The sequence below is a fragment of the Hipposideros armiger genome, unplaced genomic scaffold (assembly GCF_001890085.2).
Source record: "Hipposideros armiger isolate ML-2016 unplaced genomic scaffold, ASM189008v1 scaffold_473, whole genome shotgun sequence".
NCBI classification, from domain to species: domain Eukaryota; kingdom Metazoa; phylum Chordata; class Mammalia; order Chiroptera; family Hipposideridae; genus Hipposideros; species Hipposideros armiger.
Genome location: NW_017731823.1, coordinates 815762 through 833847, shown reverse-complemented (window position 1 = coordinate 833847; position 18086 = coordinate 815762). Strand labels below are relative to the sequence as shown.

Sequence of the window (18086 nt, the reverse complement as noted above, 5' to 3'; positions counted from 1 at the left end):
TCCCTTTTGTGGGTTCTGTGTGTCCACCTATTATAGTTGAGCCTTGATTGCTATTGGCATGTCAGTAGGTGGGATTGACCCTTAGGCTGACTGGCTGTGGGGTTTGGCCCCACAGCTTATGGGTTGCTGTGCTGGAGGCTTACCTCACTGAGTGGGATTTGCCCCAGTGGGTTCTGGTGCCTGTTGAGACCACCTTTTGTGTGTGCCACTTATGGGAAATTGGGCAGTGCTCTGCTGTGGTTTGAAACCAATCTCCAAGTATGTTGGTTGTGGGGCCTCTTGCAAGGGGCTCCAGTGCAGGCCCAGGTAAGCCACTGCCTGTGACTGGCTGGGAGCTACCTGGTAGGAGCTACAGAGACCCGTGGTTGTTTGCTGCCTGTGCTAAACCTTGAGGTGCATGGGGAGAGACCACGCTGCAAACTGAGAATGGCTGCCGCCAGTACCAAGCCTGGGGTAACTCCACAAAAAGCCAGGATACCTGGAGGCCTGCTGCCACCTGCCAGCTCCCTTAAGATTCAGCCGCTGATAAAGCTTTGTGCGGTATGTGAGTTGGGTGAGGCAGGGTCTCAGGGAGTCACTAGAGTGGGAAGAATTGTGGTCACCAGGATAATGTAGACTCTGGTTTGGTGCCAGTGGTGAACCTGGAGCAACTCAGCAAAAGTCTCAGCATACACTGAGCCAGTTGCTGCCCACCTGGGGCCTGTGAACTCTGATAGTTTTCCACTAAAAAGTGCAATGCAGGAGGGGGCTGGCTATTTGCGGTGAAAGTACCTCCAGCAGTGTGCAAATTGGGTGAGGTGGGTTCCTAGCTGAGTCAGCAGGGAAGAGCATCAGAGCTCATCAGGCCAATTAGATTCAGATTTGGCCTGTGGGGCTGGGCTTGATATAGGCAAGATGGCGCCCTCCCTCCTGCCAGCTGCATGGGAGGGGGACCTCTCACTGAGAAAATGCCTACTGTCCTCCAGTCCTCCCCTTGCAGTCACACACCTCTGTCTGCCCCCCGTATGTCTCCGAGGCCTCCCAAGTCACTGTCCCTCCACTGGAGCCTAAGGTGAGTGCCTGTAAGCGAGCGAGTCTGTGTGTGGGCCATTTAAGAGGACACCTGGGTTTCCCCGCAGCCTTCTGTCCCACCCGGATGGGTGGAAGCCCCATTGGTTCTCACAGCCAGATGTGGGGGCTCCTATTCCCAGCACCAGTACTCTGAGCTGGAGAGCCTGGTGTGGGGGTTGGGGTTCCTTATTCCTCTCTAGGGAACGTGCGTGGCTGAGATATCCTCCTGATTCTCAACCACCACAGGGAGGTTTGGGGCCGTTCCATGTCTCCGCCTCTCCTGCCACTCTTGACGTGGCTTCTTTATTTTTAATTATAGGACTTCTGTTTGGTTAGACTTCAGATGGCTCTCCAGGTTGATTGTTCTACAATTTAGTTGTAATTTTAATGTGTTCATAGATGGACACAGGCAGGGTGTATCTACTCCGCCATCTTGGATCTCTCCCTGGAGTACATATTCTTTATAATCAGTGCCTGGAGTTTTTTATTATATCTTGTATTAAAATTTTTGGATGTAAACGTCTATTCAGTTTTTTCATTCACACCACAGACAGTAAGCACCCATTATATACCAGATAGTGGGATAAAAAAATGAATAGGACTAGGTCTCTATTATTAAGGAGCCCACAGTTTAGAAATTAAGAAAACTATTTTGACCTAGCAGTTTTGCAACAAAAACACTTAATAGCACAAATTGTTCAGGTACTACAATTAGTGATACTTATGAAGAAAGTAAAAAACATAAGACTTTGAAGTACCCTTTGAATGTTAGACGTAGTTTTTGCATTATATATAATTTATTAAACTCTTAAAAACAGGTAATATATATTACTTAAAATTTGGTTAAAAAATATTGTAATGTTTGATTATGTCAGAAAAGAGGCTTTGGCAAGTTAAAGAGAAAAGCTATTTATTGAATTAATGAACTGTTTGGTGTCAAGATCACAACACGTATTATCTTATGCATTATATTATTCCACAAACGAGTCTAAATTTAGAGTTCTGGCTTGTGGAAAGATTCATCTTATTTGTAATGCAAGAACTTTTTTTTTTAAGTAGTAACATTTGTCTAAAGTTATGTGGAAAAATAAGGGTTTTGTGTCTTAACAAAGGATCAAAATATCACAAATTAGAAAAGTTATATAAAAAAAAGAATATGGAATGTACCACTGTTCAAATGCAGTTAGTTAACTTCTTTAGAGACCAATACATGCTGCAATTAGTTATTTACTTTGAATAGCTAATGCCTTTTTAAGGAAGTCTAGTTCCAGCATCCTATGTAAGATGTAGCTAAAATTCTCAATATTGAAGTTACAAGTTTTTTAAGTTGTATTTGTTGCACATATAAAAGGTAGTTCACTTTTGCTTCAGAAGTTTGGCACTATTGAAATTACATATGTGTTCTGTAGTGTTTTTTATTTCAGATGTATAGAGCAGTTCTGATTTCTTGGTGGCTATCATTCCTGCCCTCTAAAGAATGTTTTTTACAGGAGACCTCCGCTCTTCCTTCTCCCTTTTGAAAATGTTTTCTCAAAATTAGTTTCAGTTTTGGATAATTATCTCCCTACCCTACTCAGGATATGGTACAGAATTTCAGGGGATGTGGTACTCAATAGTGTCTGTGCCTCTTTTCAGTATAAGCACAGTTATTGTGATAATGCATGTCAAAGACACTTCTGCCCCTCCCCTAACAACTGAGCTGATTTCGTCACTCACTTTGGCAGGAGTGGAATTACCTGGAATGATTTCAGGTGGATATGACCTACTCAGCTCAGCAGCTGGCAGGAAACTGGAAGTATCTGCCCTTGACATTTAGTACAGGGCAAAGGATATCTCTAGGCAGGTACCTGCCAAACGGAGAGTTGTACAGCTTTATGTCAGTTAATCACTGTCTTCAAATTGGTTACTTTGTCCAGGTGGGATGACATAAGCTGTGACAGATAGTCCCCGAATCTTTATTCCTGATTCTAAAATATGATTTGAAGCTGTTATGCATTATAAAGAGTGACGAGCAGCACTTAATATATTTAGTAAACTCAGTTTATTTACATAATACATATTTCGCCATGCAGCTTGCAAATTGCTCTCAGAGTAATAAAGACAAGCACTATCTTGCTATTTAAAAATGCCTTTTTATAGAAAGATAATTGTCTCTCTAATGAGTTAACTACAACCTTATAAATCACTACAGACACTTTAAAACAGCCATGGATAATTAAAAAATGTTAAGTCCGTTGGTAAAGAGCTTGTACAGTTTACATGTCGGGAAAATTAAAACCAGTCTTTTTTAGCACTGTAGCCGAATAGTGTACTTTTAATATTATTTTAATAAACGTATAAAAACAAAAATAAATATACATTATTACAAGGCTCAGATTTGTAGGCAATTTTTAAATAGTTATTCTTTAATGTTAACAATGTCTTAAAAATTTTGCCAGTAGTGATGTGCACACAGTAGGTGGTCAATAAATGCTGATACACAGAACTGTTTATAGTTGACAGCAATCCACGTTCATTCATTCCCTACATTATAATAAATACATCATAGTAAAGGTTAAGAATGAGAAAGGATAGCTTTCTTACAATATTTAACACTTTCATAAAAAGATGAAATGTTTACATAGTATAATTCTCCTTACAATTAAGACCTTTTAAATTCAAAAAACAGTCTTAAACACATTATGTTCTTTTTATCTATTCAGATGCCAAGTATTAAATAATTCATATACTATAACAAAAATCCAGGACTATTTTTAAAAATTAAATGAAAATAAAACTTTAAGCTCTATATGTTTTTTGAGAAGATTTTATAACAAAAATGGTACCAGACCTAAAATAACTAGACTTCTTCATTTTTAAATTAATTATAAATACTCAATGTGTTTTGTTTGGCCACAATGACAAAATATCTATTTAAAACAATATTATATACGCCAATAAGGGATATTTTAGGGAAAATACATCCTATTATCATTACACCAAAATATGAGATAAAACGGCCATTTTCAAGGTAGTGTTCCATCATAATAATGGGTACAAAACAGTGTGCCTTTAGCCCACTGGGGGGAAGCTCTCCTTGCTGAAGTACAGCATGGGGAATTTATATTCCGAAAACACTACACTGAAAAAAATACAAACGGAGGCATATTAGAGTAATATTCCTAATGTCAGACGTACACGTGGCATTTGGGAAACAAGCTTCGCCATCGGTCAACACTTCTGATATGTGGTAATGCCAAGGTTCTGAAGACAGACCGGTATTTGAAGCAGCTCGTGTCAACCCATTAAGAATCCTGGGTAATACTTTATATTCCAATCAACGATATGTTTTTATGAATGACTGCTTTAAGGGACATTAATTTATACATGTGAAAAAGACCAAAGAACAAGTGTTAACTGTTGTATGATAGGGCACTGAGATTTATTTGTTAACTATATACAAGGAAAAGCCAATTTAATGTTTCAGGCCCAAATATTAGATAGTATATATCAGTACTTTGACTCATCAACACATGCACACACAGAGAAAGACTAGAGCACAAGTGAATAATCCGTCATCAAATGGGTCATCTGCATGACTTTGTTCTAAGGCTTAAGGTACATTTCAGGGTCAAGACTGGGCCTTCTGGATTCTATGGCCTTGAAAGTAGCACCCATATGTCTGGGAACACCCATCATCAGGAAATTTAGGACTGCGAATTCAGAGGTGAAAGCTCTTGTGACATAGGAATTTTGGAACCAAAAATTTGCAATACACTGGCAAGAGTTAATTATATGGACTTAAATAATATTATCTGAAATTAAAAAGCTTAACTGGTTAATTGCTTGGTTATTAGACCACAGAATTTGTCACCTGGTCATGCAATCCGTTTTTCATATGATTCTTATCTGTTGGGAAATGACAGTGCAAGTTCTTTTCCTCTTCTCAACACCTCTCTCAACTTAAAGGAGAAGAGGTTTCAAGTTTTTGTTCCAGTGAACTAAAAAATCCAATGTTCCTAGGGAGAAGAAAACCTACAGCTAAAGGAAATAGTATCTTATGTGCCAGTTTCTCACAGACTGTATTTAAAGGCTAGTGATGATTCAAAATCACTCTCCAAGCTTGTGTTAAGCATAGGCTATTGCAACCCTCGCCTTCATTAGGCACTTGATCATCTACCGTAAATATTTTCTATCAAAGTAATCACACAGGATGGCTCCATTTTATAATGGAGGTGAGCCCTTCCTAAGAAAATGAAGCTGGTGTTAAATTAAATGAATACGATTTCTACACCAGTTTTACATTCATTGTTATTCAGATGTTTCTTCTGAATGCCAACTAATTTTCACTTTCTGTACAAGCAGCAAATTAGTAGTTTTAAGGGCCTGTAAAGCAGTTATTATTACAGATCCCCAAGTATATTTTTCAATTTTTATAAAGTATTACTCATGATATATTAAACAAGAGGGAAAAGGAAAAAACTAATGGAAATCTTAGAAATATTGGGGTATACAACTCCCCGTTATATATTGCTTAACAACTGAATACACCAGACGGCCATACCTGAATTCACAAATGTGAAACATAGTCAGGACAAGGCTTGCTATGTCTGTACTGCATAACATACACTGTTGACTGATGCCACCAATATAACATCACTACTGCAAGGATATGCCATATTTGGTGGCTTGATCCGAGGTAGTTTAGTTGTCCTGGAAAGAAAGGTAGAAAGAAATACTGATTGTCAATATTTTGATTTTAAAATAAAAGTACATTTCTGTCTCTGGCCTTGGAAACATGGCTTAGCAGCAAAAAGATCTTGGCAGTCTCAAAGCACCTGGAGACTGACTCAAGATTAATTCAGACTCAATTGTTTCTTTTAAAAAGGATTAATTCATATTTGAGTCTAGTTTTAAGGTTTTATTCATAAAGTACACTGGTGAATTTTAGAAATACTATCCCAAATGTGTCTTCAAAATGTAGCTTGGTTAATTTCAGGAATTTGGCCGTTAGTCATCCATTTCTCAATTTATACATTTGGTGAAGGAAAGACAAGCCATGAGAGAAGCAAAGGAAATTAGTGCTACAAATCCTGGAGTTGATAAGAAGCAGAAACACTGTTGTGTTTGGATGTAAGTCGGCTTGAAGCACTTTTTATTTCAAGCAGGTATGTAAGGAGAAAGTTCAGATGTGAATCTTGTGCTATCAGACTAAGGAATAACCTGCAATTAGTAATGGGTTAATTAAGGTTGATGAGTTTATATGCAATTTAGGAGAACTATTTAATTTCTCTGTGGTTAAAGGTTAAATTCTAAGGAGATTAAGTAATTAACATGTGGAAAGCCTTTTGAAAAATAAAATAAATGACAAGATACAGAGCTATAGAAATTTAAATGTAAATAATTTACTCACCGTGCTTCTAAAGTAAATTCTTAGGTTTAAGGTTTTTGGTTTTACAGTGTTCATCACTATTTCACCATGACTGTAATGTCTTTTTATATGGATCTCTAAGAACCTTAAGTCATATTTATAATCCTCTTCTCAAAAATACTAAGGAGTTCTCACTGAGGGTCTTCCTGATGGACTCCAACTGTTCCCCTGTGACACCTACCTCTAATAGCTCTTATTTCTCAATATATTTTCCTCTGTGGGTGAAATATGCCTCCGTGGCTCTAGCTACCAATCACTAGTCTCTTATTTTCTTACCAAGAATAATAACCAGTATAATATAGTATGCAGATTTTAAAGTGTAAGTCAACAGAATTCTTCCTGTATGGGTTCTTAGCCCTTTTTGTGTGTGTATCACGGGCCCCTTTGGCAATCTAGTGAAGCCCACAGACTCCATGGCTACACTGCTCAGAGGTGTCTGTACTCCACCACACATTCAGCTACATGGGGCACATTTTAGGTCAAGTTCATTGCAGAAGTTATGTAACACTTGACCTTTCATAGGTGTCCTATATTAGACAACTAGGAACTCTGCATTTGAATATTTTAAGGCCTAAAAACATCCCAGGTGACCCCACCTACTGGACTCAATTCATATTGTGAGGATAAAAGAAAAGTCTGTGAAACCTCTTGAAAGTTAAAGTTTTAGATAACATTTGAGAATATGAGAATAGAGCCATTCTCTAATCAATAACATTGAAAAAAATCAATCTAAGTTTCGATGCTCTGAAGCATATACGTCGACGCCATATTTAGAGTAAAGTTACAGAATCGCTCTACAAGCAGCACCTACCTGGAAAGTACCGTTCTGGAACTTTGGAAATGTAGAACAGGAAAGCAAGAAGAGCAATCACATACATCACGACTACACGGGGTGCAAAGTCCTGTAAAGCAAAACGTAGCTTTTTTGTTTTTTATAGATCTTCCTACTGTGATTGAATTCCCAATTTGTTATGAATCTAATTCATAGGTGAGGTGGAATTCATAGGTGGAATTTAAGTCTGTTAAATCTGAATTGCTTCTGCAGACAGTCTCCTAGAATAGAAACCTCGTTCTCCATTTTGCAGGAAGCAGTCCACAAGAGTGGAGCATGGAGTGCCCTCAAGGTTAGGGTACTAAAGCTTTCATGAGGCTGAAGGTCCTACAATCTACAACCCCATCTACAATACAGGTATATGGTTGGTGGGCATATGGGAATGGAGTTACCAGGTGAATAGGCAGAGACTAAAGACCAGGGGTTTGTGGCTGGAAAGACCCAAGAGGTTCGGCCCAATAATGAAATCTGTTCCACCATCTCAGAAAAATGGTCCTCTTGAATACTACTATATGAAGTAGTCCTCTCACAGCTTTATTGAAAAGCTTTCCTTTGCCCTAAGAAAATCAACAAGCTATAATTTATACATACTGTTCCTCATTCTGGTTATAAACCCAATTTACCAAGAAGCCATTTAAGAAATAGACAAATTACTTTTCTTCCAACTCTTCAAGTATTTGCGAATTATCATAGCCCGATCTAAATCCTATATTCTCAGACTAATCAACCTCAGATTTCTCAAACATTCTAGAACATAACGCCACCCTATCATGCAGGTTTAGCTCTTCTGGAACTTTACATCTTTGGTTAAGTGCCGTTCTTTCCATCTTTTAAAAAATAGAGCTTATTGGAGAATTTCTCCAGAAGTCTTCCTTTGCTTCTCCCCTGGAATTATCTGTGAGCCTATCAGAGTTCCATCTTGAGAACCACTGTCTTCCTAAGCCATAGTTCTTTAAGATTTCTGAATATGGGAAAGTTCCCTTTTTTTTTTTTTCTTTCTGAATTTCTCTAAAATCTACTACCTTAATGGGTCTGGTTCCCTTTCTTTGTTATTTTAGGGATTTATCACCTCATCCCAAAATTTCATTTCTGGTTAGAATTAATCTACAGCAGGGGTTGGCAAACTGCAGCTTGCAAGCCACATGGGGCTCTTTGGGAAGTTCCATCTCAAAAGTTTGCCGACCCCTGGAAGAGCCAATCCTGTCCCTCACAACAATTTAAAAATTATTCGAGAGCCATAAATATATTTTTACATAATCACCATTATGTGAATAATATCCTTTAAAAATTTTATAAGTGAAACTGTGATAGTTTTATTTTCATTTTCAATTTTACTTCAGAGCCACATGTACATACCCAAAGAGTCCAATGTGGCTCGCGAGTCGCAGTTTGCTGACCCCTGGCAGCTCTTCCGTCTCAAAAGTTTGCAGACCCCTGATCTAGAGTGACAGTTCCCTATTCTATTTTCTTTACTTATTTTCAGGGAATCACAATTGTCAGAAAATGTTGTTTTCACAGATATCCGGATAATCACTACTGCTCACCTTTCTCCCAATTTCCTAATCTTAGGAAGAAACCATCACCCTTGCCCTCAAGTTGGCAAAGAGGCCAGACAGATCCTATCATTCAATTCACTAGACCACAGAACTTCCTTTGTAGTTTTATACCCAAGTGTTTTCCACCACACTGTTGCCAACCTCATGCAAGCTATATGTAAGCCTATCACTCCCCTTTCTAAAAAAAATCTGATTCTTTTGAGTACAACCTGCATTTAAATCCCCATATTTAGATGAAGTTCCCATTGCAACATGGGAACTTCTGCTAGATGTGATTTCTGCTAGATTTTTGGGCATGTTTACTTATGTTAAAAATTCTCAACTTTACTCTCTAGTGCATATGTAAAGCCTTTTGATTATGGATCTCTAAGAACCTTAAGTCATATTTATAATCCTCTCTCAAAAATACTAAGGAGTTCTCACTGAGGGTCTTCCTGATGCACTGCAACTGTTCCCCTGCGATACCTGACTTTAATAGTTCTGATTTCTCAATATATTTTCCTCCATGGGTGAAACATGCTTCCATGGCTCTAGATACCAATACAATAATGATTTTCAAATCTTTATCAATAGTATCAGGCTCTAAGCTAAATTCCATCTCCGGTTTTACATTCCATAGGTACCTCAAACTCAACAGGGCCAAGGAAAATTCCTTCCTAACCCCTCCTCTACACATACACACATAAAACCCAAGTGTTCCGATTTCTGTACGTGCATTATCCCTGCCTCAGCTGACAAAACTATAATAAAAACATGTGAGTCCTCCTCCACACGTAAAGACTTGGGTACTTACACATCAAAGGTGAAAAGAAAGAGAATTAAGACTGTATTATTTCACAGAAAGCCATCTCAGAAAAAAAACGGTAGTTAGACTTCTATTCTTGCAAAGGATGCTTATTTAAATGCTTATTTAAATTTTTCATTAAATGAAAATTATGGCATCAATATGCAATTATAAATATGCTCCCAAATGAAAAAGACCCACCCACTTAGCCTGATTACACTACTTTACCCAACAGGAATAAAATTGAAAGCACACAGAATAGGCAGAAAATATGGACTACACTCAACCTACCTGTACAATAGGAGCACTGATTCCCCCATTGAGCCAAACCCAGTGAAGAGTAGGAATCACTCCATATCCCGAAACAGAACAAAAGATGATGGAGCGGAGCCTCTGCCACTGCTGTGTGAGGTAACTGGGATGGATTTGCGCAAAGAAAACGGCCAGGATCATAGCCAGCACTGTGACCAGGTACACCTGACGCCAATACTAGGATGAAAGGAAGTCAGATTTTAATTGTTATTAACCATAGGGAAGGGAAATGTAGTTATGGCTTCTGTATTACACATTCCAAACTCTATATACTTGGTATTTTCATTTCTAAACATGATTACCTTCCTTTCTTTAAAAAAAAAAAAAAAAAGCATGTCCCATACAACTTTTAGGTTTCTCAGGATAACAAACCAAATTCCAAAGTGAGTGGGTAAGAAACCACATTTTCTGTGTACAATTTAAGTCCTGTGGAAACAAAGATGACTATGACATGGACTTGCCCAGTGGGTGAGCTCATAGATGGGAGGGGCAGACATGTAAACAAATCATTATAATCTAGTGATAAGTACTGTAACTGCTTATCAACAGAATGTAGCAGAACCACAGAAGAGGGAGTAATTAACGTTACCTGGAGTAGCTAACAAATGTTCCACAGAGGAGATGACATCTAAGCTGGGTCTTCAGGAATATGTAAGATTTTGTGCGAAGAGAGAGCTCTCAAGGAAAAACAGCACATGCACAGGGGAAGTTCTGAGAAGGGAGGCTGACAGACAGGTGTGCTGTCTGGCTAAGTACGTGGGACTTTTTACCATGTTGGCACAAGGGGAACAGCAGAGTTCTTTAAGAATGGGATGACATGGTTGTTTCTCAAATTGATTTTTTAGACAGATAACTCTGGCATCAATGCAAAAAAGGAGCTGACAGGACGATAGCTAGAAAATACTGGGTTGTTGGGAAAGTCATGACATATTTTTTTCTATGTTTTTTGTTGCAAAAATGTGTCATGACTCTTCCGACAACTCAATATTAGAATCACTGATTCAAGAAGAAAATGGGGGATTGGATTCTTGCTGAACTAGGAAGATGTGAACACCAGATTCAGGAGGCATTTTTGAAATAAACTAAAGTCTTAATGGCTGACTGGATGTGTGAGAGGGCAGCAGAGGATGGCTTGACTGTTCCTAGTATGCAACGCCACGACACACATGGTTCTATTAATGAGACAAATGAGCAAAGATGTTCCGTGTGTGTGTGTGTGTGTGTTTTGGGGTGAAGTTGGGGGGCATAAAGAATGTTCTTTTTTTTAAAGATTTTTATTGGGGAATTGGAGGAAGGGGAACAGACAAGTTGCTGTCGTTTTGTTCTTCAGTCTAGTTGTGGAGGACGTTGCTTCACTGGCCCAAGTTGGCACCATCATTGCTCTCTTCCCGGGCGAGGCAGTTCAGTCGCCGGCTTCTGGACGGCCACTCACAGCGGCTGCTGGCCGCTCACGCTGGCTGCTGGCTACACACGGTAGCCTATGGCAACCCACTGCAGCAGGCGCTGCAGCCTACGCCGTCGCCGGCGACTCATGGCAGCCCAGCTCCAGGTTGAGCTGTTGCTCAGCATCTTAGCTGTAGAGGGCAGTGTCACTGGCCCTCATATATGGGATCCAAACCAGGGCTCTCTGGCATCCCAACCCAGCTCTTAACCAACGCGCCACTCTGCCGGCCCAAGAATGTTCATTTTAAAATACATTAGGTTGGAAGGGCTTACAGGATATTTAGGTATCTAAGTGAGCAGGTGAAAAACTGGTCTTAAAGCTCAAAAGTGTGCATCACAGAGGACAGAGTTCTTAGCCTGGACTCCAAGGACTTCTAAGGGGCTATTACAGCTTCCTGAAATCACATGTCAAGTTGTTTGGTTAGTTTGTACATTCTCCCAGATGGAGTGTTCGTAGTTTGCAATTTCATTCTCAAAGCAGCCTGTGTTCCTTAAAAGGTAAAGAGCTACTATAGCAACTGAATATTTGGAAATGATTAGACACCAGAGATATGAAAACAATTTTTCCTTTAAATGATCATGGATTGTATTACCTTTATCAATTCTCTTTTTGTTTAATCTATCCTGGACTTCTAGTTTTTCTGACAAGATTTACAAAAAGTGTTTGACTCATCTCTTTGATAGTTGGATATGTTTAGAAAGACAAACAGAAAACAGGTTTCAGAGAAATATAGACTAAGATAAGCAAAACAATTCAAATATTACATGTACTCACTAAGCTGCTAGTTATCAGCATGCCCCCTAATTTTTTTTAAAGACATAAACAGTTTCATGCAAAATGAGCAAGCTGTGAAAGTTAGGCAGACATGAACAGATTTCACTACTAAAGTCAAATTAATTTATAACTAATTAATTGCATGTATATTTAATTACATATTTATGTTCTAAACCAATTAGGCATAAAAAGCAAATGGTTCACGTGTAAGTGGCTACAAGTAATATATGCTTTCCATTCAAACCAAATTTATGATTTTTCTCTTTGTTAGTTTTACACTGCAGCTCTGTTGACAGTTTTCTGTTATTGTGTGGAGACAAAGGTCTACATAAAACTCTTGTTTCTTCTATAAGTTCATTATGTGCTTATTCAGAAGTTCAAAGGCAAGAAAATGCAAGACCTATATGAAAGGTTGAATGAAAAATGTTTGAAGTTACTTACATTATTACAATAAAATGCATAAAACACTCCAGAGACATAGCAGCCCAGTATTCCAATAGAAATTCCTGCATAATCTAATGCCATCCATCTTCGACAGGTTTTTTCTGATCGGTGGCAGGAAAAAAGATGATAGCCCACAGAGCAGAGCATACAGACCTAGGGAAAATAAAACAAAAGTAAGTGAAAGTGAAACAAAAAAGAAAAGTGAAACAAAAAGAAACTAAAGCAACTCCTGCATGGAGCTGAGGAAGTGGCTGGGTGAAGCCCAGGCTTTCCAGTCAAACAGCCCTGGGCTGGGACTTTAGCTCTGCGCCGTCAGGCAAGCTATGTCATTTCTCTAAGCCTCCTCATGGGTGATTTCCTCAGGAGTAAAATGGGGATAACAATCATATAAAGAAAGACAATTAAAATGACAGCTATTTTATACTATAAAAATTTAAAATGAATAGCACAAGAGTAGGAAAATTACACAGTGCAAATGTTTTAAAAACAGCAACTGAGGCTTATTTTGATCTATGAATAAGTTTCCTTTTTAAAAAGTATTTACTATATAAGTAATACATGTCCCTGAAAGAAATCAAAGAACAAAGAATTGTATGATGTAAAAAAATAAGCCTCTCCCACTCAAATCTATTCCCCAAAGATAGCCACTGATAACATTTATGTCCTTTCAGATATTTCCAATGACTATCAAACACCAATGATATAGAAGCCTACACACACAGAACATACATAGTTTTTTAGATTAGGAATCAAATTATACATTCTGTTCTGCAATTTGTTTTTTTCACTTATTTAAGATTTTTCATGTCTGTATGAGATTTTATTGTACCGAGTTTTCTTTGAAGTTATCAGTTAAACATGGCGTTTTTGTGCCCAAGAAAAAAATAATGATGACTTATGCTGATTTATATGGTTGTCAAATTGAGAGCAAAGCTAGTCTGATTCAATCAGCTGGCCTGAAAATTGGTAAGGTTTCTATGGCTGAACTTCCTCAGCCATTAAATACCTGCTGTGTGTCATGCGCTGGAGATACCAAGATGATGAAACCTCTACTTTCAGAAAACCTTTTCTGAACAAGTGAACAAATGGTGATGTAAGAAGTCCTATAGGAAAAGTCAGTGCAGAGCACAGTGAGAAAATAGAGGAGTGAGGGTACTGGCTTGGTGGGTGGGAGTATGTGTGCATTTATGGGATGAAAAGAGCTTCCTAGAGGGGCTGTCACCTACGCTGGATCTTAAAAGGTAGATCTGTCCTTCATCAGGGACATAAATAAAGATGCACATTTTACTGGAGGCCACAGGAAAAGCAGCATATTGAGAAACAGAACCGTTAAGGAGTGCCATGTGGCCCTCTTCATGACCCAGTTATAGGTCCTATACATCAGGGAATTTTCACTTCAATATCATGGGCCAGGTGTTACACTACTGAAGATCTGAAGTGTGCCCTTCCAGAAGGTCTGAGAAAGGAGGTTACAGGTGTAGCCCTGGGGAGCAATGACAAGAGCCTGCAGTAGGCCAGTGACAGTGGGGGTGGACAAAACAGGACAAACAACATAAAGTAGGTCAAATTGATAAACATTTTGTAAGCAACTGCTAAGGCAGTTAAATGGTTATCGAACTGTTCTGTAATCTGGTCATTAAACAAACCTAATCAGTCCCTGTAGCCTCAATATCAATACTCAAAACAATGTACCTAGCCACAATCTCATTTCTTCACCCACTGTCTAAAATCCTTATTGGTCTATGGCTTTGGCTCCTAAGCTACAAGTCAGGTTATTGACCCAATTACACATAATTTAAAAAAGCTTGGTTATTTGTTTTCTCAGATTATCATTGAGATTAAACACAGTTAATCCAGAAAACATGAAGGTGTATATTCTCAATGACAGGAAAAGGTCTCACTGTCACAATGCTGTGACACAAAACAGCAAGCAGAGATGAGCCTAGCTTGGAAGCAGGTGGACAGGTAGGCAGGCAGGTGTTGAGGCAGCTGTGCATACACAAGCGTCAGGAGGAATTTTAACTCAATGCAAATGTGGTTACCTCTGGGAAGTTGACTTTTACTTTCCTCTATACTTTTGTGTTTGTTTGAATTTGTCCGTGAGCATATCTTATAGTTATAATATGCAACAATAATGCTAATTTCTTTGTGAAAAGGAAAATAAAAGCGGAAAGAGAAAAACTACAGTAATAAAAAAAAAGTACAATATGTAGTGTTAATAGAGAGCCCTGAGTTTAAAAAAAATTAACCTATACTTAGTATGTCCTGTTTTAAAAGGGATGTGTTATTGTTAAGCTCCTTAAAAAACTGACTGAAAATTATCTGGAAAATTGAGTATGTTTCAGTTTTCTGGAGTTTCCTTTTGTGGAACATGTCACTCCAACAAGGTAGACAGATAATTGGAGTGTGCTATCCTACATCTAAGCTACTTGGCTTGATAACCAAATGCCTCAGGATCTGGCCCCTGCCTGTCTCTCCAGCCTGATCTTTCTCCATTCTCCTAGGATCCGACCACAAGACCAACACCAGCAAGCCCAGGCAGTGCTATGCTAAGCTGGCTCTTGCTTCTGGGCCTCTATAAAAACGATCATTTTTTTTGCTTAAATGCCCTGCTGCACTGTCCCTTCTGCCTTCCTGTCTGAGTGACCTGATCTTTGTTTGTCACAGGTTGGTTTTGTTCAGCACTGTATTCCTGATGCCTAGCCTGGATGTGGACAGGAAGCATTTAAAAAATATTTGTTGAACTGAATGTAAATAAACTGAATACAAGGAAAGGCATGCTTAGATTCTACTCTTCTTTAAGACAGAAAGACCGCAGGGCAAGTTCTAAGCCTCTGAAATCACATTCTGTTATTCAAAATGTGCTCTATTAATCTGGCTGGGAGGAAAGCACTGAGCATAGAAAATGGGTAGAAGTGAAAAGAGAAAAAAATGTTGTGTGCTTTAAAAATTAAATATAAATCAGCTTTAAAAATTAAATGTAAATTAATATTAATACATGTATTTATTGTTTACCATGCTGCCTGCTGGTTCTAAGAATTTGGGAAAATTGGGTGAACAAGTTATAAATATAATTTCATAAAAATAAGAGAAATGATATTTTTAAGTAGGGAAGATGTGCCCATTTATCTTTGGAAGTTGTACAGTGTGTAACAGAAATATCATTGTACTACCAGTTAGGAGAGCAGGATTTTACTGTCCTGCTGAAAAACCCCAGGCAGGTCACTGTAACGCATTGAGTGTTTCTTCATTGGCAGTTGCTGTAATTATTTTGTCTTTATAGTTTTGCAATGCATTGTTTTTAGGCCCATATGAAATTAATGTATATACTCTGAACTAACATCAGCTGTGGCTGGGTGATGAAGGGATAAAGGGCTGGCCTAGGGGTAGAGGAAAACATGCTGGGATCCTGAAAGTAGATATTATCCATATAACTAACAGGAGAGTAGAAACCAGTTTTGCTTATTAATGATTATTAAGAGCATCTTAGTCTGATAAGATGCAACTGACATTTAACTATAAAAACATTGATTCATTTTCATCTGAAAACTAGAGATGGATTCTATGGTATGTTTAGGTTCCAGTCAAGACAAAACTTATACCTGAGAAAAAGTATACTTTAAAAAATACTTAGAGAAAAAGTAATTTTCTAATAATAACAACACAAAAATAACAGGTTAATCTTTCCCTCAAAGAAAATTTAAAATATTCCAGAAACTAAAATTAAAAAAAAAAAAAATGGCGAAGGGAAATGTTCCTGGTATATTTCTCGATCATTTAAGTCCAAAGTTTTAACTTGAGTCAAATGATGAAAATCATAATGAAAGCACCATCTGTGTGTGCAGCTGGCTTACAGATTCACCTTTCAGACGGAATAGCAACAGGTTAACTGCACGGAGTACTGGACTGTGTTTGGAGGAGGTGAGATAACAGCTTTTGCTTTTCATTTTCATGTTTTCCTGTATTTTCTGCATTTTTTTTTAATTTAAAAAATGTCAACAGGATTTTGGTCATTTGTTTTCTTCTTTAGAATTATCTGTTTACAAAAGTATCAAATGTTACTTTTAAAGGTACTATTACAAATTCTTGAAGAAAAACTAAAGTACTAAGGAACTAACAAATACAAATGGTAGAGAGGAGGAGCAACTGAAAGTATTTGAAACCAGGCAAGTGTAAAAGGACCACAGAAAATGAACATTAAGGCAATAGACAAGAGCAATACCAGCAAAACAAGACATTAAAATTAAGATGGTATGGAAACAACAAATACAAAAATCACAGACATTTAAATAAGGAAAAAGATAAGAAGTCTTCCCAAAGTTTTAAGCAGACACTAATATTCTACTTCAGCCAGAAAACAGTACAATCAGATTCCTATCCTTGTATTAATCTTAAAGCAGAAATGTCTAAACAGGGAAAGAGGAAAGGAAACAAAGAAATTTTCTCAGTCTTTAAAACTTCTTGGATTTAAAATATAACATTGATTTAAAATGATAACATCCAAATACACTTTCATAAAACATACTTTTGGTACTTATACTATGAAAATGAACAAGCTAACCTTATATGCTATTTTGGGGCTCTTTAAAGCAAGTATTGGATGTGAAGTAAGGTCACCTACCCAAGCTTGTCTATCTAAAGTTCTCTTTATCAATAAGTGTTTGTGAAATGACTTACCTGGAAGCAGAAAAGACAAATAGAACAAATTACAAAATCTTCTCTGGATGCACTTGCTGAAGGTAACACAGATGTCATGTCATATATTCCCAGTGTAAAGAAGAGAAAGAAACCCAGCAAATGACTCCAGATGTTTACTGTCTCATTAGATAAAATAAACAAACTGGAAAACAAAACGGAAAAAAAAAAACACAATGCAGCTCAGATGCAACACTGTCAGCATTTAAAAGGTTAGAGATAATTTTTCTGTTAAAGTGACACTTGCTACTCTTAACCCCTTAACCCATCTTTCTAACCCATGCCTTTCTAAATTTGATATATTGTTTAGTTTCATTAATCTTTCTTTAAGTTTTTCAACAACCAATCCTGGGATCTTAGAGCTTTTTCGGTACCTACCTGTATTATCATATTTACCACTTTCTTCCTTGGATTAGAGTTATTTATGTATAACTTCCATTTCATTCTCCAGCCTATCAACTCCCTGATGGCTGACACCATTCATCTTTATGACACCACTGTTCCAAGCACAGTGTCTTGCGCAAGTTATTGGGTCGTCGGGAAAGTCATGACACATTTTGGCATTGAAAAACATAGAAAAATACATCATGACTTTCCCGAAGACCCAATAAATGCTAAATGTCTACAGACACGAATGTGTGGATTATAACTGGACGTTAGCTACTTTGATATTCAATAATAGGTATCTGAAAATTTAGGATAGGCACAAACTTAAGCTACCTTTTTAGCCTTCATTAAGTGCAAATGCAAAGTTCACAGGACTTGAGAGAGAAGCAGAATGAATA

At 37.8% G+C, this 18086-nt stretch overlaps 1 protein-coding gene across 1 annotated transcript; it reads right to left on the bottom strand.

Annotated features, from left to right (window-relative positions):
* Positions 1-3072: 3072 nt before the first annotated feature.
* Positions 3073-17442, bottom strand: PAQR3 (progestin and adipoQ receptor family member 3). Its single transcript, XM_019666536.1, has 6 exons — positions 17284-17442; positions 12604-12759; positions 9924-10121; positions 7272-7362; positions 5594-5742; positions 3073-5048 (listed from the first exon to the last, which is right to left on the bottom strand). Exons 1-5 carry the CDS (start codon positions 17359-17361, stop codon positions 5600-5602), a joined length of 666 nt encoding a protein of 221 aa, XP_019522081.1. The 5' UTR covers positions 17362-17442; the 3' UTR covers positions 3073-5048; positions 5594-5599.
* Between the last annotated feature and the right edge of the window lie 644 nt (positions 17443-18086).